Source organism: Hyaena hyaena, unplaced genomic scaffold (assembly GCF_003009895.1).
Source record: "Hyaena hyaena isolate Hyena2069 unplaced genomic scaffold, ASM300989v1 scaffold_10, whole genome shotgun sequence".
Taxonomy (NCBI): Eukaryota; Metazoa; Chordata; class Mammalia; order Carnivora; family Hyaenidae; genus Hyaena; species Hyaena hyaena.
In genome coordinates, this window is record NW_024080642.1 from 5,721,208 (window position 1) to 5,746,091 (window position 24,884).

The 24,884-nt window shown below is 56.3% G+C and overlaps 1 protein-coding gene across 4 annotated transcripts in view; it reads left to right on the forward strand.

The window, feature by feature from the left end:
• The window catches only part of ABR (ABR activator of RhoGEF and GTPase), a 179,704-nt gene that overhangs the window by 136,268 nt on the left and 18,552 nt on the right, over positions 1–24,884 (forward strand). For all 4 annotated transcript variants that reach the window (XM_039252221.1, XM_039252227.1, XM_039252242.1 and 1 more), the window contains 5 exons: positions 165–240; positions 726–830; positions 1,728–1,802; positions 4,763–4,860; positions 5,267–5,398. In XM_039252221.1, coding sequence (XP_039108152.1) covers positions 165–240; positions 726–830; positions 1,728–1,802; positions 4,763–4,860; positions 5,267–5,398 — 486 coding nt within the window. The remainder of the gene's footprint in view (positions 1–164; positions 241–725; positions 831–1,727; positions 1,803–4,762; positions 4,861–5,266; positions 5,399–24,884) is intronic.

A 24,884-nucleotide genomic window follows, 5' to 3' on the forward strand; every position in this document is an offset into this window, starting at 1 on the left:
CGAGTGCCCCCTGCTGGCCATCACTGGCACTGCCACTTCTGTCACTGGGCTTCCAGGAAAGGAGGCTGTCCCAGCGGCCACCTTCTCCAAGCCTAGGGGTGCCTGGGTAAGGAATATGCTTGGACACATGGTCACCCCACTGAATTCTCATCTCCTCTCTTCAGAGCTACCTGTTCCTACTGTCCTCGGACTATGAGAGGTCAGAGTGGAGAGAAGCAATTCAGAAGCTACAGAAGAAGGGTAAAGTCCTGCCCTACTTGATAGTGCTCTGACCGTATCCATAGCAACAGTGGCCTTTTGCATTTCCACGTGCTTTCATGTCCAGGGTCTCCTCTTTGGCCCTCACAGTCACTCTGTAAGGTGCCAGGGCAGGTGGCACCTAATTGATGTTACTGACCACTTGAGGCCCAAAGAATTTAAGTGATTTGTTTAAGGCACACAAGGAATTAGCGGTAGGACTGGACTCAGGGCCCAGGCTTGTCTGTCTCTCTCGCTCTTGCTGTCTCATACACACATTCACGAGCCTTTTCGGTTAGACTCTTCCATCCTTACGCCTCTGACAGCACCCATAACTGTCCCCATATGAGTGTCTACAAGTCTTTCCCTCCCTTCCAGTGACCAGCTCTGCCCCTGGAGCTAAGCTTTATTCCTTCAGTAGCTCCCAAAGAAGAGCAGCAGGTCCTAGTGGACCTGTGATGACATTGTCCTCTCCGCTCCTCCTACAGATCTCCAGGCCTTTGTCCTGAGCTCAGTGGAGCTCCAGGTGCTCACGGGATCCTGTTTCAAACTTAGGACTGTACACAACATTCCTGTCACCAGCAATAAAGACGGTAAGATCCGGATCCCAAGGTTGTGTAATCAGCAGGTCCTGCCCCCAGGGCATTGCTGGAGCCTTCCACAGAGACCTAGCCAGACACATGGTTGTAACCACTCACTTGCCAGATACACCGAGAGCTTGAATAGGGATTGTTCTCTACTGAGTTCCCAGATGGTCTAAAGTCGTCACTGTCCCCCTCTGGCTTGGGAGAAGAATCTGGCACCCTCGTGTACTGGAATCATGTTGTTAATAATGTTTGTGAGGTAGTCAGATAATGGAAGCAAAAGACTGAAGCATGAGGTGTGATGGCAGTGGAGGAGAAAAGCGTAGATGGATTAATGTATGAGAAATAAGGTCAGCAGTCTCCAGGGACCAGATCTTGGAAGGCTTTGAATGCCAAGCAAAGAAGCTTGTTCAAGCCGAGGAACCAATGGGAGATTTTTGAGCAGGAGAGAGCTGTGATCTGGGCTGGCCCAGAATGGGTGGGATCTGGTTGTTCATGGGTGCTGGGAAGGGGTACCTCTTGTGGAAGGGGTTTTGAAGGTAGACTGTCTTCCCCATATGGGGGTCATCTGCCCCCTGTCCCAAGAGGAGGTGAATTACAGTGATTAATTTTCACTGTGAAAGGCTACACTAAGGAGGACAGCCATGGGAAAGGGAGGATTCAGAGCAGGGGGGAAAGTGCCCCTCGTAGGGAAGGGTGGATTGGCCTTTGGGGCTGTGAGAAGGGAGTAGGGGTACCAGCTCAGAGTCCAGAAAGTGTGGGCTCTGGGAACTTCTTCATCCAGCCACCAGGTGGTGCTGCGAGACCAAGGCATCGACAGAGTCTCCTTCCTGCGAGCCTGGGGTGAGAAGGGGCTGAAGCAGGCCTCTCACCATCCCCTACCCCGTGGGCTTTCCTCTCTTACAGACGACGAGTCTCCAGGACTCTATGGCTTCCTCCATGTCATCGTCCACTCTGCCAAGGGGTTTAAGCAGTCAGCCAGTAAGTGCCCCTGACCCGCAGCCCTAGGAAGAGCCGGGAGCCATTGCTCAGCCATTCTGGGAAGTCCCTGTGGACCCATTGCATGGGGCCTTCTGCTGCCACCTTATCCTGCTCTGGTCTGCCCCAGGCTGGGGCCCTGCCAGCCTCCTTGGCATGCGGGTGGTGGGCATTCCCCTGACGGTCAGGAACCAGCTCCTCTTGGCTGCCCTGTGTCCCCAAGATCTGCTCTTTCCTAAGCCCTCCCCAGCCCATGGGTGTCTGAAATCCTGGGCTCTGACTCCGCATCTGCCAGTTATAAGCTATGTGACCCTGGGCAAATCTTTGAACCTCTCAGAGCCTCCGCTTCTTTCTCCATGAAAGGCAAGCGTACTTGTTAGTACTGACCTAAGAGCAGGCCTAAATATGGCTGAGTACGTGCGGTGCCAGCACGCTGCCACACGCATCCCTTTTCATCCTTCCTTATCACCATCTGCTAAATCTGTGCAGCTCTTAGTGTTTGACAAAATACAATTACACTTTTTTCTCTAACTTTTCCCCCATAGGAATTTGTGAGCCAGTTAGACAGCTGATCTTTTCTTCCCATTAGCCAGAGGAGAAAACTGAGTCCCAGAGAGATTAAAGGGACTTAACATCACAGAGGGACAGAACCCAAGGGTTCCTGACTCCTCTCCTCTTTGCCTGCCCCTTCCCACCCTCTTCTCTTTCTCTGTGGCGGGGGGAGGTCTGCCCTGTGCCTCTCTCCCTGTGGCGCACTGCACAAGAAATGTGGCGTTGGCTCACAGCCAGCCATTTGATAAACATTTACTGTGAAGTTCATGGGGTACCTTACTGGCATGTGCCTGGGCACCTTAATAGGTGCTGGAGAAAACTCACACGTGGCCAGCATGTGGACAATGCCTTAGCGTGTTCAGAGCCTTTTCAAGGGCATTTTCTGCTGTGATCCTCGGCGTCCCTCGGAGGTCACCGATATTATTCCCGCTTAGCAGTGCCCCTACTTCTTGCTTTAGAGAAGGGTTTCTCTCAGTCTGGCCATGACCACTGCACTTCTCACTCAAGCTGTGCTTGTACCCATGACAGCTTCCTGGACCCTCCCCGGACACACAGACTCCCCAGGGATCTGGGGAGGGTCCGGGAAGCTGCCCAGGAATATTCCCACTGAGTAAGCTCCGTAGGGCTGTTACATACCCCTGAGTCTGTGGCCCACGCTGCCAGATGCCTCACCCCGTCTCTCTGCTCCCTGTTGGCTAGTGTGGGCCCCAGGGAGCCGGCCCACTGGGGGAGAGTGGCCCACTCTCTCAGAGCAGGTAGATGTTCTGCCTCCCAAACTGGGTCAGGATGGCTAGACGCGAGGTGAGCTGCCACAAAGCCTCTCCTGACCTCCAGATTGTCCTCACCTCCTCTCTCCGCCGGCCTCCGGAACCACTCACGTGTTCACTCTCACTCCACGGGGTTAGGCCTCATGCATCTTCAACCACGGCTCTTTGTCCTAATAAGTTCATTACATCTGCCCTGTGAGGCCTGGGGTGTCGGTACCATTGTGATCCCTGCTTTAATCCGTGCCCACATTCCAGTGTGCTCTGATACCGGCTATGTCTGGTCTGCGTCACAGCCAGCCAGAGACAACTGGGGACAGCCCCATCCGGGGAGCAGAGAGAGGGCCTTTAACGGGGGCCCGGGAGGGGCATGTATGTCCACGCTCTGACCTCTGCCCCTCGAGTCACAGCACAGAGGATTGGCTCTAATACCTCCAGCGCACCATTTACCCTGGGAGACAACCTTGGCACGTCCTGTGGAGGGGGAGGGTGCCAGGGTCTGAGCCCCAGAGGGAGTAGGGGGATTTGCAGAGTGCCTGGGGTGGCTACCCAGTGCTGTGGCCGCATCAGCCGGATCTCTGAGTGGAGGGGAGAAGATTTTCAGTCTCAGAGGCCACAGTTCAAGATGGAAACACTATGGAAAAGCTCCCCTTCCTCCCTCCCCAGCTCTCCACCCCTTTGTTACCTGAAGCACTTGGGGTGGTAGTAGGAGCTTCATTCATTCATCCCGCACATACTCACAGTGTGCCTACTCTGTGCAAGCCCTGTCCTTGGTGCTGAGGGCTCACTGGTGGCTACACCAGGCTTCTGCCTGTGTGGTGTTGATGGAGTGAGGGGAGACAGGCAGGCAGAAAGATAACTTGAGTTAAAGTCAAGTGCTAAGATGAAAACAACAAACCAAGCCTTTGGAATGTGGGGGGCATTTTGGGTTGTCACAGTGAGTGGGGGTCACTGCAGATTTACGGCACCCAGGGGCCAATGCCCTCCAAAGCCTCCCATCTCTAATGCTAGATGCCCTGTTAAGGAACCTGGGATCGGCGGGAGAAGGGGAGGGGGAGACGGGAGCTTCTTTAGTCTGCATGGTCAGTGAAGACCTTGGCCAGAGGTTTTGGTGGGGACGAGGCAGCCAAGCCAGGATCAGGGATGGAGGACTGCAAGTTCAGGTGGAAGCAGCCGGACACATTGGACGGAGGAGGCCGGTGTAGCTGGAGGGCAGTGAGAGAGGTGAGAGGGACAGAGCCAGTTAAGAAGAGGGCAGAGAGGGGCGCCTGGGTGGCTTAGTTGGTTGAGCATCCGACTTTCGCTTGGGTCACGATCTCGCGGTTCGTGGGTTCGAGCCCCGCGTCGGGCTCTGTGCTGACTGCCAGCTCAGAGCCTGGAGCCTGTTTCAGTCTGTGACTCCCTCTCTCTCTGACCCTCCCCTGCTCACGCTGTCTCTCTCTCTCTCTCTCCTAGAAATTAAAAAAAAAAAAAATTAAAAAAAAAATTAAAAAAAAAAAAAAGAAGAGGGCAGAGAAATGGGAAGGGGAACACCGAGGGCTGCCCTGCGGGGACCCTGGGAGGGACAAAGGCATTTCCCCCCCTTTCCCTCCCGAGGTCCTGAGTCCCGGGCGTCACTCGATGTGTCTCTGTCTGTCCCCGCTGCAGACCTGTACTGTACCCTGGAGGTGGATTCCTTTGGCTATTTTGTGAGCAAAGCCAAAACCCGGGTGTTCCGGGACACAACAGAGCCCAAATGGGATGAGGTGAGTGGAGGGGTGGTGTCCCCACCGGGACCCCTGAGCTCGTCACCAGCTGTGCCCACTCCCTCCCCGTGCTCGCTTCCTGTTGGCTGGGGGTGGCCGAGCCTGTTGGTTCTGAGAATTCTCTCTCTCCAACCCCTCTGCTCTCCACTCCCTGCTCATTTGGTGTCTGATACTGTGTTTATGTCTAGACACGGGGTTTTCAGCCCAGGCCCAAATTCCACTTCATCGGCGAGTTTGGAGGCCTCTGGAGCTCCAGAAAGGGAGGAAGTTCCTCCACGCCTTGCGATGTGCTCCTCATGGGCCCCCTTACCCCCTTCTCACCCTTGCAAGGTTGGGGCCCACACCTGCCAGGAAGTTCTGTGTCTCAGCTTTGGAGGGTCAGGACCGTGGTACCGTCTTTCCCCAGGAGTTTGAGATTGAGCTGGAGGGCTCCCAGTCCCTGAGGATCCTGTGCTACGAGAAGTGCTACGACAAGACCAAGGTCAACAAGGACAACAATGAGATCGTGGACAAGATCATGGGCAAAGGGCAGATCCAGGTGAGTTTGAGAGGAGTTCCCCAAGGTGGTGGCTCTCCCCTGCTGGAGACGGCATCCTATTCCAGTTTGAGAAGCCCACGTGTGCCTGCTTCCTCGGGCTTCACGGCTGGCTCAGGTACATCACGTACACCCCCGCGTGGTGGAGGGGGGCTCCTACCCTTGTTGTCACATCTCCACTCTGATCTGCTGGCGGCTTTTCCCCGGCATGTTGTGCTGAGACAGATTCTGAGGCTGTATTGTATCCGTGAATGCTGTGTTTGATCAATGTCTGGCATAAGAGGCTGGAGACCCTGAGCTGGGCTTAGGGTCCAGCTGGCTCCCTGGGCGCTGGTTTGGTGCTGGGGCTGCTGTGAGGCCTTACTCATGCCAGGAGTTCACTGGCTTAGGGTGGGTTCTGGGTGTGTTGGTAGAGCCAGGTCCTGAGTTGGGGTAAGAGTATATGTGCCTCAACTGTGTTTCTTGAAAGCCCTTGTTTGCCTGTGTCTCTGGAACATTCTGCCAGTTTTGAAGATGGCTGCTCTGCATTCACCTATCAAGGGGATGCAGGTTGGGAGGGATGAAGTCTAGCATGGACTCCATCTGGCACCTCCTGCTTAGGACACGGTGGCCTTGAGGGGGGTGGATTCTGTGACCATGAAATCAAGGGAGGCAGTAAGCACTGGGACTGTGCCCATGGGCATTAGGTGCTCTGAGTTTCTTAGTTGCCCCAGGTGTGATGGGGGAGGAGGGGAGAGGGACCGAATGCTGCTGCTTCAAGGGAAAGGTTTGTGCTCTGCTGCCCTGTTGAGGCTGCAGAGTTTGGTATCTGGCATTTGGCTGGGTGTTCTTGGCGGCTGTGCCCTTGTGGGGACCCATATGGGCCTCCTCTTCTCCCACCTGTTTCACCTGAGTGTTTGAACTGGGGACTGGCCTTATTCGGCGGAGGCCCAGCCATCTGCCTCCTGTCGCCCCGTGTTCCCGTGTGTGTCCGTTCCTGATGCTGCGGGACCCGCTCCTCAGCACTGTCACCAGGGAGACCGGGCTGCCAGGCAACCACAAGCCGGTCCTTCATTAATTTAGATGAGAGAGGCCTGTAAATTCAGACCGACTTCCTGCAGGGATAAGGGGTGATGGCCCCATCTCCACATCCCTGGGCTGGCCAGAGGGACAGGCAGGGAAGGGGCTCGGGGCCTGCCCGTTCAGCCCCAGGTGATATCCAGCCAAGGAGGTGGCAGCCATGCTTCCTGGGCCATTGGCGGCCATGGAATGGAAGAGTTAAAAAGGGTCTCCAGGGCAGCCCCCACAAGTGAGCACCGTGGGTCCTTGCCCCCCTCCCCAGAATCCAGATTCCAGGGCCCTGTGGCACCGGCCCCACCTGGACTTCCAGCTCCGTTGCTTCCCTCCTCCCCCTCGTTTCTGTCAGCCGCACAAGCCCCAGGGGAAACACACCATAAATCATTACATCTTGGAGACAGGAGCAGATGGAGGCTTTGGGGGAAGGGGAGGAAGCCAGGTTATGTTTGGCAGAGCAGAAAGCACAGTCTGGTAAGGAAAATGTTTCTGTGTTTAAGCTTCGAGGAATGTTAAATGCCTGGGAGTTGATATTAAAAGAAACACAAACCTTCCTGCTGCCAGCTGACCTGGGCCTGTGAGCGGCCAGCTGAGAGCCAGCATTCTCTGGGGGACTTTGGAGTCTCCCAGCCCTCACCTCCCCAGGGCGCAGCCCTTGGCCCTCAGCTGTGGGGCCCCCCTCGCCTGCCTTCCCGTGGGTCAGGGAGGGGTGGGGGGGTCCTGCCCAGGGCGTGCCATGCCTCGTAACGTCTGCTCACCCTGTGATGCCCCATGGAGGCCCCGAGGATCGCCAGGCTGGGTGGAGAGCCTGTGCTGAGCCCGTCCCATGTGGCCAGGCCCCACAGAGCCACAGAATGGTCTGTTCCCACATCTTGCTCTCACCTCCCTTTATGCCACGTGTCCAAGGAAGGGAATTGGCACCAGCGTCTGGCACGTGGTTCTGCTCCCCTTCGGCGGGCCGTGGGGATGGAGCGAAGGGTGGCCTTGCAGTAGGGGCTGTCTTTGGTAATGTTCTGGTGTCCTGAAGGAGAGGCAGGGGAAGGAGGGCCCACGCCTGTCCCCTGCCTTCATTCTAAGCCCCTTCTCACTCAGCCCATCTAAAGAACTAGGGACTGCGTTTCCTGAGCTCCAGGTGTTTGTTCCCAAACGAGTCTCTGTCTGAGTTTGCCTGCTGTGGGGGTGGGGGCAGGGAATCTGGATCAGCAGGCCGGGGTGGGGGCAGCGCTTAGTGGCAGGCACATGGCAGCACTAATCAGCAACATGTGTGTACAGCACTTGGGCTCTTGGAGGCACAAGTCTCAAACATGATCTCCTCGGATCCTCGCAACAGCTCCGCGAGGGAAATGACAATTATATCCTCCCTGCGAGGACACCAAGGCCCGTGGCCTCTGCTGGCCGTGTGCAGGGCAGCCATGCCCTCTCCTCTGTGCTGTGTCCTTATCCCCCGGGCCTCCAACAAGGGGTCTCTCAGGCTGGGTACAGGGCAGTGGCATGGCTAGTGGCCTGGAGAAGGAGCCAGGGTGATGTTCCACCCCAGCATCCCACTTTATGATGTAAAGTGAGCCTAAGCCTTCTTTAGTCTGGAGTCCTCTCACCTTGACAGGGGACGCTGACCGCCTCGCGCACCTGGAGGGAAGCAGAATGAGCACGCGTGCACGGAAAAGAGCCAGGGCAGGGGACTCCCCATCCCTCTGCAGTGTACCCAGCACGGGCTGGCCGCTCGAAGACCCGTAGGGGCCTGGCCTCAGGATGGGAGAGATGAGTGTATTAAGGCGTGCCAAGCCACTGGAGAGCACAGTAAGATGGCGGCACCCGGGGGCTAGCACCCAGCGCTGGGCTGATGCTCACAGCCATTATCTCGGGGGGTCTTCATGTACCCTGTGGGGGAGGAAAGTGATCACAGTTGGAAAGATGCAAAGGCCGAGGCACCAAAGGGGTAGGCGACCTGTCCAAGGCCAGGCAGCCCACGGGGAGGGAGACAGGACCAGAATCAGAACTGGAGGCAGGCTGGACCCTGTCCTCAGCAGGTGTGCTCTGCCCACCACCGTGCCCAGTGGAATAAGATGGCAAAGCGGGCAGCGGGAACTCAAAGAAGAAAAGATCAATCGTGGGCCGGAGTCAGGGAGGCTCCCAGGAGGAGGTGGAGCGAGGGGGATTTCAGAGCCCTGGGTTTTTAAAATTCCAAATGCAATGTTTATGTTAGAAGGAAAATCGCAGTAGGGGCGCCTGGGTGGCTTAGTCGGTTAAGCGTCCGACTTTCGCTTGGGTCATGATCTCGCGGTTCGTGGGTTCGAGCCCCGCGTCGGGCTCTGTGCTGACTGCCAGCTCAGAGCCTGGAGCCTGTTTCAGTCTGTGTCTCTCTCTCTCTCTGACCCTCCCCTGCTCACGTTGTCTCTCTCTCTCTCCTAGAAATAAATAAAAAAAAAAACATTAAAAAAAATAAAAAAAGAATTATTAAAAAAAAAAAAGAAGGAAAATCGCAGTAATAGTAGAGAGACTTGAAACAGAATCACAAGCCATCCCCCCTCCCACTCTTCTGAAACAGCCATTCGACGTGCCTTTTCACTTCCTCGGACATAGAAATTTTTATATAGCTTTAATCACAGTGTGTGCTTTGTATTTTTTCTATTTTCACGTAATATCATAAACCTCCCTTTTTTCTGGGGCCATATGTAGTCTTTATAATTACCTTTCTTGTTACATTGCCCAGAGTAGTTCTTATACCGCATAAAAATTATTTTACATAATGGCCAGCCCGTGAGTTGCCGCATTAAGGCTCTGTGTTATTCTAGCAAGGTGGGCAGGCTCTGGGTCAGCAGAAAGGAGCAGGGTGGGTTTTCTGGGGAAAGGGCCTTGGTGGCCGTGCTGGGAGGCAGGGATGTGCAGGGAGTGTCCCAGGAAATTAAAGACCCCGCCTGCCCTGAGCAGGAGGGATTGTAACACAAGTCAGAGGAAGGTTGAAGGAAAGAATGAAAGAAGAGATCAGAAAGGTTTTAGGACAGACACTCCTAGGGGGCATTTAATCCAATCCTGTTTGGGGCCGAGAAGGAGACTGAGACCAGAAAGGGTGAGTGACAGTCACAGTGGTTGAGCAAGGGCTCCACATTCAGGGACCCAGTCCCAGGTTTGTCATGCTTGGTCAGCTGCTGAGCAAATGAATGAAAGAAAATGCTCTTAGATGGGGTGGGGACAGACTTGAGTGTCAGTCTGTGGTCCTCCGGGATCTGCCCTTTGTCGCTACAAATTTACTAGAGCCTTCCCCCACCCCCAGCTTAGTGCGTTTCTCCTCTTCCAGGCTCAGGAGTCCTCTCTGTCCCCCAGAGCCAAGGGGCCAGTGTGTCCAGATTCTCTGTCCAGGCCACCCCCGCTGCCTGCCTCCCTCCCCCCTTCTGGCCCAGGAACCTCTCAGCCAGGAGGCCCCCCTTTGTCTGCGTGGCTCCCTGGCCCCAGGGGACTCCCATATGTTTATCTCAGTCTATTTCCAACCACGCTGCTCCAGGCTCCAGATGTGCTGTCCCCAACTGGGACCTACCCTCTGGCTGATTAGCATATTCCCAGGGCCTAGCCCTTGTTGACTGGCATGGCCTGAGGGGAGAGCTCTCCCTGAGGATCCCACAGCTCAGCTCCTGCCACTGACTCCAGACTAAAGAGGAGTCGGAGACCTAGAAGCTCCCTAAGCCAGAGGAGCCCCTCCATGTCACTGCTGCACCCTCGGTCCTCAGCTCAGCCACAAGTCTGGGGACAGCCCCCACCCTTGGCTCTGCACACCCCCCCCCTCAGGGTAGGAGGTGGCACCTGGGAGTGCTCAAGCCCTTGGGGGCGGAAGGAGCAGGGTCCCAGGCCAGAAAGAAGGTACTTGGCTGTCCTGGCTGCCAAGTCCAGGCCTGATGGGATGCCTCGCCTCTGTCTTCTTCTCTTCCAGAGCACAGAGCCCATGTCTGAAGGGGAAATGGGGTAGTTTCTGTAACATTGTTGACCTGGCCTCTTGGAAGCTTGTGAGGGTTCAGAGCTATTATAAATGACACTCAGGAGGAGGTCATGAAGGCCAGTCCCCTGTCTTCAGGACTGGGACACAGAGCCCTGATTGGCAAATCTGACAATATCTAGACCCTCTTAACTTTTTGTTCAACTCTGGTAAAATATACATACCATAAAATTTATCGTCTTCATGATTTTTAGTGTCACTCAGAGGCATTAAGTACATTCACACTGTTGTGCAGTCATTGCCACCAGCCCTTTCCAGAGCTTTTCTTTCCCCAGAACTTTCTCATCATCCCTTCTCACTGTACCCATTAGACAGTAACTCTCCAGGGCTGGCTCAGTCGGTAGAGCATGCAACTCTTGATTTTGGGGTCATGAGTTCAAACCCCACGTTGAGCATAGAGCTTACTTAAAAAAAAAAAAAAAAGTAACCCCTCTGGCAACCACCACCATTCTTATTTTGTCTATGATTTTGACTATTCCAGGGACCTCATGGAAGTGGAATCATATGCCTTTGAGGTTCATCCACGCTGTAGCATGTCAGAATTTCCTTCTTTTTTTTTCTTTTTTTATATTTTTATTTATTTCTAGGAGAGAGAGAGAGAGAGAGAGAGAGAGACACGGCGTGAGCAGCGGAGGGTCAGAGAGAGAGGGAGTGACAGACTGAAACAGGCTCCAGGCTCTGAGCTGGCAGTCAGCACAGAGCCCGACGCGGGGCTCGAACCCACGAACCGCGAGATCATGACCTAAGCGAAAGTCGGACGCTTAACCGACTAAGCCACCCAGGCGCCCCAGAATTTCCTTCTTAAACTAATGTTTTAATGCTTATTCATTTCTGAGAGAGAGGGAGAGAGCCTGAGCAGTAGAGGGACAGAGAGAGAGGGAGATACAGAATCTGAAACAGGCTCCCGGCTCTGCGCTGTCAGCACAGAGACCAGTGCGGGGCTCAAACCCACGAACCGCAAGATCATGACCTGAGCCAAAGTTGGGCGCTTAACTGACTGAGCCACTTGGGCACTCCCAGAATGTCCTTTTTTTTTTTTAAGTTTATTTATTTATTTTGAGAGAGAGAAAGCACAGGTCAGGGAAGGGCAGAGAGAGAGGGAATCCCAAGCAGCGTCTGCACTGTCAGTGCAGAGCCTGACGCGGGGCTTGAACCCATGAACTGTGAGATCATGACCTGAGCCGAAGTCAGACACTTAACTGACTGAGCCACCCGGGTGCCCCTCCCAGAATTTCCTTCTTTAAGGCTGAATAACATTGAATGCATAGACCACAATTTGTTTATCCACTCATCCACCAAAGGGCATTTAGGTTACTTTTAACTTAGACTTTCTCCCCCCACTTTTTTTTAATTAAAAAAAAATTTTTATTTTAAGTAGGCTCGACACTCAAAGTGGGGCTTGAATCACGACCCTGCGATCAAGAGTGGCATGCTCTACCAACTGAGCCAACCAGGTGCCTCTAGACTTTCTTCCTTTTGAGTGAGAAAAAGAGCCTGGTTTTTGAGGATGGAGATTTCCTAGCCGCCTCCTCTCCAGACCCAAGATTCCCCACCCCCACCCACCTGCTCATTGGTCTCCCGCTATTACCAGAAAGCAGGGCCCCACAAGTGACACAACTGGTCACTATTGGCCTCTTCTGGTTAAAACAGTTGCCTCTTGGCTTTCTCTTCCCCAAGTTAGGCATCCCTGTCTCCTTGACCCTTATTTTCTCAGATCGCGTCTGCCCTTCCCTGGGTCATGGTTGATATGTACCAAGTGTGGAGGGAGTTAGCCCGATGCTGAGGGTCAGAAGACCGCTTGCTTGTCTGGGGGCTGCAGCTTCTTCATCTGTTGAATGGGGATAATTATCCCCACTCTGCCGTTGTAAGGCTCAGAGGAGCCTACCTGAAGGAGCCATGCTTTCACTAGCTGCTTCATGCCTCTCTGCATACTGGGCACCCTCTAAGTGTCAGGCACTGTGCTGTGGATACGAAGAATGAACAGGACCTCAGCATGTAGTAAAGAAAACAGGAGGATTTTGATCTGTCAGTTGGGCCCTTGAAGCCAAACAGATCTGGCGTTCAGAGTCCGGCTTTTTCCATTCACTAGTTGGGAGAACAGAGTAAGTTATTTTACCTTTCTGAGCCTCAGTCTTCTCACCCATAAAATGGGTCCAGTAGAACATTGAATGTGGAAGTCCATGAAGCCCTTGGCACAGGGCTGGCACAGAGTCTGTGCTCATCTAATAATGACAGTCCTTTGCCCAAACTGGCAGGTCCAGGTACACTGTCCTCCACCTTCCTATAGGGACTCCAGGTATAGCTGGTCAAGCGGCACCCCCTCCCAAAGGCTGTCACCTGCAGGTGGCCCCCTGTGTATAGACCTTAGGCTGGCTGAGGCCACATCTGTTTTGTTATGCTGGTGAAGGTCAGACTGCTTTGATTAACCAAGGGACCTCGGCATAGACTGGAGGTCAAGGTTAGGGCCCTTACCACCTGGCAGCCAAGATGTCCCTCCCTTGGCCCTGGACTGTGCAGCTCTGGGCTCTTCCCCGTTGGTGCAGCTCTCAGCTTGGCAGGGTGCAGTCAGGCCCAGAGCGCAGAGTGAGTGAGGAGCTGGGAACAAGGGGCCGTTGTGGGCCCAGAGTTGCTTCTGGTTTCAATTACTCTGCAGAGCATGAGGAAATTCAGAGTAAGCGTGGGTCAGGAGCCTGCCAGGGCAGGAGTCTAGGGCTCCCCCACTCCACATCCCTCTCTCTGGTCCCCGAGGGGTCTGTTGTCCCTGTTTGACTGCTGGAGGGTCAGTTATACCAGCTTTACTGCTCTGCGAGCCTGGGCTCTGGGGCAGTGGCCTGGTTGACCCAGAGATGCTTTTAGCTATTACCCACTCTGGTTCTTCATGCCTGGTGCCAGGAGGTGCCGGGGTCCCTCCCTGGGTGGGATGACAGAGGGACATTCATGTGGGTCCTTGACACCTTCTCCCAATCATCTTTCAGGCCATGCTGACCACGGCTGGGCCCCTGGATCCTGGGAATGGCCTGGTTTTACCTAGGGGTGTGGGGGCAGCTATGAGAAAGCCTTGGGGCTGGCTTTTCCCTTTCATTCCACCACCCCAGCCCTCAACCCCTGGCCTGGCACCCCACAGTGCCAGGCAGCTCCCTACCGCTGGGACACTGTGATGGCCATGCTGGGGGTGGCTTTCCAGCCTTCCCCCCAGCCCCCGAGGGTGGAGCCCTCCCCCGCACCCAGCCTCGGGCCTGATGTGCACCAGCAGGGGAAGCGTCTGCCTCTAGAGCTTGTGTCTCACGTCCCTGCTGTTCTCAGAGCTGGCCCACGCAGGGTTCTTCTCTTTGCCGCTGCCGTCACCACCGGGGCAGCCCGGAGGCACATGGGGACCGGGGAGGTTCTGTGCCAGGACTGCTCCTCTCCCTGCTTCAGACACTGCCTCCTCCCAGAGGCCTTGGGACTGGAGCCCTTGTCTTGCCCCACCCCAGCCCTGCCCATCTCAGAGCCGTTCATCTCCACCTGCTGTCACTTCTCAAGACCCGTCAGCATGCCTCAGTTACACTCGGAGAGCAGGCAGCATGATGGCGGAAAGCCAGGGGCCGGATCCCTCGGGAGGGCCGGTGCCCAGCTACGTAGAGACCTCCCCACACTTCTACCCTCTCTCCTCACCCCTGCTCAGCCGCCTCCGCCTCCCAGGTGTTCCTGATTTGGGGAGGCGGACTCTGCCCAGTGGATTCTGGAGACAGGAAGCATTCAATAGGAAACAGCTGGAGGCTCGAGGCTCCCTCTTGCCCTCCTGCCCCACTTGGGAATGCCACCGTGAGGGTGGGCTTGGTGCCCATTCCCTAGGCCCACCTCTCGGGTGGGTGGCAAGCAGGGAAGCTGATCCAGAGAGGACCTTGGGAACAGACTCATTCAGTGCCTGAGAATATCCAGCTTCTCAACAAACCATAGGAGGGGTGCTCTCTTCCCAGCTCTGGGGGGCTCCCAGACTCGGGCGGAAGAGCCAGGTTTGATCCCAGCTCCCGCACCTAATAGCAGGGTGGCCTCAGGTGACTTCTTGAGTGCTTTCTCTGGAACCTGTGTGAATATTAAATGAGATTACAGAGGTGACTGGACCCGGCACACTGTACATTTCAGTAACTACTGAGCTCCCTGTGGGCGGAGACTGCAACTTTATCTTCCTAGAAATCCAAAACACTGGTCTCTAGGGTGGTCTTGCTTTTGGTTTCAAAAAAAAAACTCTGAGAAAAGGACTTAGTAGAGGAATTGCCAGGGACATCCCTGAGTGAGGGCTGAGGTGGATGTGAGTGCTGTTGGGGGCACCTTACATGGGATCTGCCAGCCTCCCTCACCGTGGGCACTGCAGACCCGCCATGGCTCCTCACTGGCGGCCCAGCCATTGCCACGGCATTGAGGGACATGAGCAGTGGTGGCACTCGGTAAGGGTCTAACCTCCAGGCGCAGCCCACTCTGGGACATGAAAAGCTGGGCACAGCCTGCTCATACCCTTAGAGGCAAGAGCTGGGCTTACTGGCTTCAGGGCCAAGGTGACCCAGAAAGCACCAGCCTGAATGACTCGGTAAGTGTTATCCAAAGGGAACCCATACCAGCAAAGCAGAGGCCCACGGTTTTCCCAAAGCAGAAAGAAAAGTAGAGATAAGACAGGAGTTTCAGAGCCAGGACTCTGACCCGGAAGTTTCCTTAAAAAGCCCCTAATCTCCCCGGCCTCCACATCTCCCCACCCCGAGGGCAAGCAGGGGCCAATGGCTGTGGTTAAGAGAACCCGCAGTTCTCATGAGAACCATCCCCTGGAAGGAGGCTCAGGGGCGCCAGGTTCTGCCTACAGAGCTTGGGGGTTGCTGGGAGGGACTTGGGGCACACCCCACCCCCGGCCTTCAGCGGGGGCCTCTGTTTGCTTCTGTTTTTATCTGACTGCGAGGCAAGGAAACTTTGGTGTAAGATTTCATTTCGAAAGAAAGGCGGAGAGTGTCCTCTGCGTAAAAAATTTGTTGATGACGATTTGTCTGGTCCAAGCTCATGTTTTAACAGGTGTGGGAACTGAGCTCAGAGAGAGAAAGTGGCTCCTGAGTCTCCAATGACCAGGCAGGACTCTTGCTCGGGTCCCTGGCTCCCAAGAGCTTTCTTCTGTTCACTTGGAGCTCCAAGTTGAGTGGAAAAGAGTCGGTTAATCGGAGAGCAGGGGAAAAAAGGCATGGGGGCTCAGTGGACCCTGACTTACTTTCAAACCTTCCTGCTTGAGGCTTTTGTGTCTTCAGCATGAGGCCTGGGGGGCCCCCTGCCTCTCCCCCAACACTGTTCTGGAGACCCTGGCCGCACACCTCCTCCTGGTGAGAAGGAGCAGGTGAGCCCAAGGGGCTCAGGGTGCTGGTCTGGCCATGAGTTGTACGGGGAACGAGTGGAAGGATGTAGTAGGTTTGTTCTGCCCACTCTGTCCTGGGCGGCCTTTGTTTTAGATAAGTGAGATGTTCTCGAAGGCTCCAGTGGGGTTTCCAGCCGTTTCTGTGACCCAGTATGCCATGAGAATCACTGGGGGTTGCCAGGAATCTGCCATCAGTATAGTTCTATGGGATAAGTACAGAAAGAGGTGGGAGCACGCATTAGGGCTACAGGGCCAGGAATCTGAAGGGGAGTCTCCCATCCTGCTTTCTCACGGCTGCTGGGGTGTACCACCCTCCCTGCCAGTGTGCATACCCTGCACCAGGGCCCCCGTCTCTCTGGGCTCCGGCGCACTGCGGCCCTGCTGGTTCTCTGAGCTCGGACTCCCGTGCCTGTGTTGGGGTGGGGACCCCCGCGGGCTTCCTTTCTGCAGCCCTCCAGCCTCAGCCTCCACCATGCTCTCCACCACCACCTGGCCCCCAGCTCTGCTCCCCATCCTCAGTGCAACCCCAGGCTCCCCAGCTCCTGTACCCAGACTCTCTGGGTGACTTATTGGGGCTCTCACTTGCCCCCTCCCCCACCTCACTCCCAGGCTGTGCACGGGGGTGCTGTTGGCCTTGATCTAATTGGCTGCTCAAAAACCTTCTTTCCTGGATTCCTGTCATTTGGCTAGAGGACAGGGATAGGGGATCAGGGTTCTAGTCTGCGCTGGGGGAGAAGACGGACGTCATTCCACTGGGGAAAAAAAAGGGGTCACTCCAGAGAAGTGACAGCAGCCTCTCAAAGTTCTGAGAAAGAACCTTCTTCCTCACATTCACAGGCCGGAGGATTTGCCTGGAGGTTGCCCCTACCCCCGGCTGTCACCAAGGCAGCACCGGTAGCAGTCCGTGCCTCTCCCGCCCACACATCTCAGGCTGCATATGTTCCCTGTTGACCTTTTTTTCTTCAGTGATGCCGCTGCTGATCACTGTCACCCGATTTTGCCTCATGCAGGCTTGTGCTGGGTGCCTGGTCCCAACCGCCCCAGGTAAATACCCCTCCTTAGGTGGAACTCAGGGTCTTGCACCTGAGGGTGGCCCCTCTCGTTGCTCCTGCAGAGAGCCTGGAAGGGAGGAGGGGAAAGGGGGAATGAGGGAGGACAGGACAGTCTACTAGGAATGTTTTTAATTCCAAAGACAGCGACATCTGTTCGTGTGGGCCTTCCCGCCCAGGCTCTGTTTATCCAGACAGGAGGCCCTTGCATGTCCCTAGAGGCGGGTTCTGCCAGGTGTGGCTGGACGAAGGGATGGACAGAGCGAGGAGGGGATGCAGTCCTTTCCTGGGTCGTCAGGACAGCCTAAGGCTGGCCCATCCAGCGAAGGTGAGGAAGGGTCCGTGGCGGGCTAGAGGGACCCCAATTCAGATGGTTGCTTTTGAGGAACTGACTGGGAACGTTTGTCTTGCACAAACCCCCCTGCAGCCTGCTCCCCGACCATTGATTCCAGGAAGGAGTGAGTCAGGCTTAGGGAGGAGAAGGCAAATCTGTGCTGTCCCAGAGAGAGCCCCCAGCCCACGGGGAGGAACGGAAAGATGAACATCTCAAGGGAAGAGCCTCCCGACTCAGCTACCCATCTGCTAAGGCGCTTATGTCACCATGGAGACCAGTTGGCCAGCTTTCACCCAATCAGAGTTTGCTTTACCCAGACAAGTATTGAGCCTGGGATTCCTATGACAGACAAGCATAGGGCTTTGGGAACAGGATCTATACTGCTCCGCTTCTCCCACACACCCAGTGGCGGTGGGGGGGAGGCACACCTTGTAACAAATTCCCCCAAACTGCACCCTGTGGCATATGACCCAGATAGAAGGAAGAGAACCTTAGAAAGCCAGCAAGGGGCCAGTTTTGAAGTTAACCAGCTGACGGTGCCAAGTGCACTGACATGGTCAGTGATGATAATGGCACTTTCCCAGCCAGTTACACAACCAGCGATTGCACGTTAGCTTGAAGGGATGCAGAGGAAAGCCAGGGCAGATGGCCTTTTTCCACAGCTCTCAAGGCTCATGCCAACCCCTCCTCCTCCAAGAAGCCTTCTGTGGTTCCCCTGGATAGAAATTTTCTCTCCTTTCCTTCAATTTTCGTTGCACTTTATCTGTGCTGTTCTTAAGGCCCAAGACTGGGCTTCTTGAGAGCTAAGATGATGCTTTGGCCATCTGGGTGTGGCACGTGGGAGGTGCACACTTGCTACGTGTCAAGTGAATGAGTGCTTTTCTGCTTCCCGTTAAAAGGTATTTAAGCCCATGTCTTGCTCCTCTCTTGGACTCTCAGCCTTGTCAGACACAGACTTTTGATTCATGTCTGTGGGTCCTCAGCCCCCCACCCAGGGTCAAACACATAGCCAGGCCCTCGATCAGCGCCTCTCAAATGAAATGGGTGAGTTGGAGAAGTGAAGTCGGCAGGAGTGAGTGATGCCTTCCTAGAGGAAATGGGCTTTGTGACAGCCAGGGTGAGGGGTGAGGGGCCTGCCTGGCCCTTCATGGGACTTGAGGAAGACTCTTCAGAGGGGGCATCTGGTGCCCTGGGAGAGGCAGATTAGGGATGGGTCAGGAAGGTTTAGGTGGCTCGGGCCGCAGCTGGGCAAGGTGTGGGTCTCTTCCCCCCCACTCAGGGAGTACTGGGCAAGGTGTCATGGGCCGGCTGTGTTTAGCTGCAGTGGCTTTGGGTAACTTTGGCTCGGCTATGAGGAGGCTCTGGGTGGCCTTGGCAGCCCAGCCCTGTCTGCACTGTGTGTAGAAGCAGGTGTGGAGTGTGGAGCCCTAGGAAAGATGGAGCTGGCCACCCTTCAGGGACACCCAGAGCCCAGCAGAGCTCCAAGACCCCATTCCTACCCACCAGGCAGAGGGAGTGCGGGACCAGATCCTGCCATACAGGATAAGACAGCGGTGGCGTCCGTCAGACCTGCTATGGCTGGGCCTGGCATGACCTGGGGCAAGGTGCTCAACTTCCGGTCTCCTTCATGTCCTCAAATAGAAAATGGCAGTGCTGGTACTTACCTCGTAAGGTTGGGGGAACATGAAGTGTGGTTTAGCATGGTGCCTGTCACACAGTAAATGTTCGGTAAAGGTGGCTTTTATTATGGCCAGGTCTTGGCTATTTGCAGTGAAGCCCGCATCAGGCTCCATGCTGAGTGTGGAGCCTGCTTAGGACTCTCTCTCTTTCTCTCCCTCTGTCCCTCCTGCTCATGCTCACTCTTTCTCTCTCTCAAATAAATAAATAAGTAATCATTTTTAAAAAGGTGAGGAGAAAAAAAACCAGCCGCACTTCAGTGAGGCCCAGCGGTTGTGAGTACCAGAAGCTTTAAAAGAGACCTGTCACTCCCCAGCTACAGTCATGTGACCTCAGGCGGGAACTTTCCCTCCCTGAGCCTGAGGCCTCAAAACTCGGAAAACGAGACTGTAACACAGGCCTCACAAAAGTCGTAAGGCCTAAATGCAGTCAGATTTCTGAAAGCCCTTTGCATGGGACCTGGCTCATGGTTGGCATCCTGAAAATGTTGGCTTCCTTCTTGCTATGAGCCTTGCTCTGCATAATGTGATGTCCTGGGTGCCTCTGGGTTTTGTGTACCCTAACCATCTGGGGGCCTTCCCCCACCCCCGAACACCAGGCTCTAACTTGATGATTCACTTCTCACTCTGGTTAGAACGTTTCCCAACTCAAGGGTCAAGAACAAGTTCGTTCTTTATCTTCCAAGCCACCCAGCCCAGACAAAGTGGCTGATTGCCCGTTTGCTTAAATGGCTCTGCCCATGGCAGCACAAACCTGTTTGGGGCTTTTCTGGTAAGGTCCACGGGGCCACGGTTAAAAGTGGGTGTGTGAGAGGCTCCTCTTGCTGGGCTTTGGCAACCAACCAGTGCCATGCTTGGCTTTCGCTCACATCCCTGGAGGATGGCCCCTAGTGGCCAGTTCCTTCCAGACCCCCAGAGCCCAGGAGGCTGCCCCACTGGGGAGCTTCTTGATTCTCTATATTCCCAAGAGGAGGTTTGCGAGTGCCAGTCCAGATGTCCGGCCCTGTCACCAAACTGGCATCCAGGGAGATGCCTCGGGGCACGAGTTGAGAGTAGGGGAAGCAGAACTCCAGGGCAGTGCAGGACCTTTGCCAGGGACGAGGGTCGTTATCCATGGCCAGAAGGCAGCTCCTGCCCCTGCCGACCCCCTCTGGCTTCCTCCCAAGCCTCCCTCACAGGCCCCAGGTCCCCAGGGAGCAGCCTGGTGGTGAAAGGGTTAACCCGGGATGGCGAGGGGAAGGGACTGGATTGTGTTTAGCTGCTTTGTCAAACTTTATTTAGTACTTGGGCTGAGGGTCCGTGAGCGGGAGCCCCAGCCTGCCAAGAGTTAAAACCCGGAGGTTGGGTTTTTTGGAGGGGCAGCCTCCAGCACCTCCTTTGAGTCACTTCCTTCGGTGGGGGCGGGTCCCCGCGCTGTCTCGGGCGGGCGGTCCGTGGCGCACGCACTGGGGCGTCCCTGCGAGCCTCGCGGGGACCAGCAGGCGGAGAAGTGGGCCCGCGGCCGCTGCTGCCGGTGCGCTCCTCTGGGAGGCGGCCTCCGGGGAGGGGAGGAGAAAGCCGAGCCTCCCACCATGCGCTTCCCTGTCCGGCTCGAGTAACAGTCCAGGCCGCCCGGGGGTTGGGCGCTCCGCACGCTCCGTCTATCTTCGCCGCTGCCGCGGAGCCCCGGGGGCCAGGCTGCCCGCGCCTCGCCAGCGGCCCCGGAGCCGGCCAGGGTTGTAGTCCCGGCCGGGCCCTGCTGCCGCCGGCATGACCGACATACTGCCTCAGCCCGACTGCAGCCTGAAGGCGGTCTGTGAGCCCCTGGAGCGCTGCTGCCTGGATCGGCTGGAGGAGCCGGGGAGCAAGCGGCCCCCCAACACAGGCGCCCGGCTCTGGGGCCGGGTGCGCAGCAAGCTGCTCCGCCAAAAGGTGCTAGCCGGGGGTAGGGGGACCCGCGCGGGTGGGGAGGGCCGGGGACTGCCGGGCCGCTCTGTTTCTCCCCCCACCCCCACCCCCACCCCGTCCCCCCACCTTGGAGATCATTACAGCTCCTGCCTAATTATGGAGCCCTAGGACAGAGGCTGGGGTAGGCATGTGGGTCTGTTGCAAGTGGCCTTAATTTGATGATTAATGCTGTTGCCACCCCCACCCCTGACCCTGGCTGCTTTCTCTGCATCTGTCTCTGCCTCAGGAAAAGGGGGTTGTTGTCTCCTGTGGGAGAGAACAGCCTGGCTCCTTTCTGAGTCTGTACAGGCAGGAATGTGAACGGTTAAGCAAGGGGCTCCTGGGTCTCAGTCCTCCCTCCCCAGGGTGCCCAGCCCCTGTGGGATCCCCTACCAGAACCCAGTGGACATTGCTGGGGGGCACTAGCAGAAGCACACAGCACCACTGGCCGTGTAAGAGTTCTTTGTATGGGGCTGTGGGCATCATGCCCCACCGAGGAGGAAGGGAGCGTGGCGTGGAGGTGGTGGTGCTGCCATCTGGGGGCTCCGGCCTCCGGGGGCCTGCCTTGTCAGGGCCTGCCTCGTCAGATGCCCACCCAGCTGATTGCTGGCCCAGGGCTGGGTGGGCATCAGGCAGCCCAGTCTGCGTGCCGGGGGTTTCCTGACCCAGCAGCAAGCCCAGACCACGCTGTGCCAGGGCAGACTGCCTTCCTGCCTGCAGCCCCAGACCTTGGTGGGGATGAAAATCCGAGATAGAGGCCGACTGTCCTGCAGCTGGGCAGGCTGCCTGGGGGCTGGCTTTGGGCCCTGGCATCGGGCATCTGAGGAGGAACCAGACCCCGCACCTAGCACACAGTAAGCACTTGATAACCGCGGACTGAATTCACTGCCTAAGCAAGATGTCGCAGGGTACCTGTCCCGGCTGGAAGGGGCCATGCCCATCCTTTCAGGGAGGCTGTGGCTGTGGCTGTGGCTGATGGAGACTTGCAAGCCACCCTGCAGCCTAGAGGGGTGGGGGAGGGGGACCCTCTGCGCAGGTCCTCACCTCCAGCTAGCACCTGCCAAGAGGAAGGGATCTCGGGCCTGTTGGCTCCTTGTCTAGTTTCACCCCCTGCCAGTGGGCATACTTGACCTCCCAGAGGTGACATCAGTCTTGGAAAGTGCTGGACAGGGCAGCAACTTGAGCTGTCCTGCCTTGGCCCCTGTGTCACCTTCAGCATCTCCAGGGACCAGGCTAGCAGAGCCCTGCTGGCCTCAGCTGCTCCCCGCGCCCCTCTGTGCTGAGGCAGCTCTCTATGCCCGGCAGCCCGGAGACGTCCTTCCCTGCACCCGCCTCCCCGGCCCCTGCTGAGGCCAGCAGACACCAGCCCAAAGCAGACACCAGCCCAAAGCTCATTGTCCATCCTCTAACCTCCAGGTTGGCAAGAAACTGCCCCAGTGGGTTTCTGGCCTGGTGCCACCCTAACAGAGCCTTTCTGGCTTACCTGTCCCTTTGGGAAGGTGCCTGGCAGGTAGGGGGCAATTCTTAAACTCCTCAGATCCCAGACTTTCTGTTCTTTCAGTGTGTATGTGTGACTGGCAAAATGAAGAATCCACTTCAGGAATTGTTTAGGCAGCTTTGCCTCTGGTGGCCCCAAGTCTAGTGGTACCCTCGGGGCAGGGTGGAGGGCCAGCCAGGTGCTGGGCTGCTGAGCTGAGGGGCATCTGTGAAACCACAGGGTGGCTCTGGCACTAGGGTACCCTGTGTGGCCAGGGATTCGGTCCCTTAGCTCCCACTGTGGGACACAGTATGTCAGTGTCACAGACACCAGGGTCTGCATGGCGGGACCTTCATTCACCCTGCTGCGCCTGCCTAACTGTGCCCAAGCTGGTGGGCGAGCAGGCGGGCCTGTGGGGCCAGGCCCTCTGCCCGCTCCCCTACTTTCCCCGGCTGCGGCTGCGTTAACCTATTTTTTTCAGTGCTGCAGGCTCCCTGCCAGCCAGGGGGGCTGGGATCAGGCAGCAGCTTAGGTGGCATGGGGGAAGGGCACCAGGTACCGCCTAGCCTGGCAGGCGGGTCGCCCATTAACTCCTCATCAGCTTTGCCCTGAGGATTTGATGCTGTGGATGCCAAGACACCTGGGCCCTCCTGTTAATTCCCATTTCACTAAAGATTCGTTAAAGCCTGGAGGGGGTTTATGTGACTCATCCGGGGACTCCTTGCTGGGGCTAAAGAATCCATTTAGATGGGACAGTCCTAGTTAGTATGAACCTGTGGGGTCTCTGCAGTTGCTGGAAGACACCCCACTCTGGGCCCCAGGGGGCGGTGTTTGGGGTTGTTCTTATCCCCAAGGAGAGTTCTGGGGCCGAAGCCTCATTCTGGCCTCTGACTTGGCAGTTGGTGTGTTGTGCAAGCGTTTAGCAGAGGAGACACGTGGCATTTGGGTTTGCGGGTTCTGCCAGCGCTCTTGGCACTTCACTTCGCGTTTCCACTTTCCTTTTCCTTTGCTTTTTAATTTATTGTTTGTTTTTTAATTTTTCGCTTCAAATCACACTGCCGGGGACTAGGCTCAGCACCTGCTCTTCCTCCCATCGCACCTGCTCCCAGAGCCCTAGGTTGCACTTTGTAGGGAGAGAGGCTGAAGGAGGCAGCCCACCCCCCACCCCCTGAAGTATCCAAAGGCTTTAATGGGGTCACTGTGGGAGCCAAAGAGAGGCTAGCAGGTCGCCCATGAGGCAGAGGCCAAGCCAGAGTATTGAGCAAGGGGGGGTTGCATGGAGCTGGGGACTCAGGCTGAACTGGCAGGGCCAGTCACTGACTGTGACCCACAGGACAGCTCTTAGCCCCTCCCAGAACCTGTCACTGAACTTGACAGTTCTTCCTAACAGGTAGCACCGGGTACACAAAGTATGTGTACATCCTCGAGGCTCACACAGCCATCCCCTGGCTGTTCTAGGCGTGGAGGGTACAAGGATGCTGGGCTATCAGATACAGATATATCCTAGGCTCATTAACTATATTTCATAATCTGGCTCTGGATGTCAAGAAAGATCTGGAAACCTTATGCAGTAGATCTCTATCCTGCCCCTTGCCCCCTGCCCCTCCCCCTCTGCTGTGTCCATGTCTTAATCATTCTCATGCCTGCTTGCACCCCTATAGTGACCCCTCCACTGTAGGAAAGGGACAATAGCGCCTCTCCCTCAGGCTGGAGACCCGTGCGGCCAGCCCATTACCTCCTGGGCTTCTGTGAGAGCCAGGGTTGTGATCAGGCTGGCTGGAGAGTTAGGAAGGGGGGATGGAGTGACCTTGCTGCATTTCCACAGCCACGAAGCTTCTTACAGCACTTGCTCACTGGGGCCATATGGGGGTCTCTTGACCCCGGTACCCCTACTTATCCACTGAGCTGGCTCCCAAGAGGGCTATGCGATTCCACAGAGCAGGAGTCCTCAACTCTGAGCAGCTGATGAAGGCTGCGGAGCCGCCATCCAGACACAGAGCCACCCATATGCACAAACTGGATGCTGTTTTAGATATAAGTACAGACCCCAAGGTAGAACCCCCTACTCTGAGTGCACTTGGCAAGGTGCTGTTTCTTTGCACCTGGGGAGGTTAGAAAGGGCACTGGCTCTCTCTGGTCTCTCTGTGGTCCACAGGTGGCTTGGCCAGGCAGCCATGCTGGGCTTGGTGCCCCAGCTTTTAGATGGCCCTGGACCAGGGGGAGCTAAGCCTGCCAACCTGGGTGGTTCCCGAAAGGCCAAAGCTGTCGGAGCCCAGTGGTGGAGGAGTATCCAGAGGCAGTGAGGCCCCGGGAGGGCAGACATTTTGGAAAGAGCCCAGAAACTTCTGCAGGAGCAAGTTTGGGGGAGTTGCCAGGCATTGGTCAGGGAGCACACGTTGGAAAGCCGTCTGCCAGTGGCTTTGCCTGCCAGTTTCGTGCAGTGTTGGGAGCTGGTCAGTAGGTACTGTCATGGCTTCCTTTCTCCCTGTCAGCTCGTGCTGGGGACAGGAAGGGTATCTGTATTGTGACCGCTCCCTAGCACCCTAGAGGAACATCCATTCCCCCATGTCTGGAACCTGCCCACCCAGTCCCCGGGAGAAACGAGAGTCAGTCCAGGATCC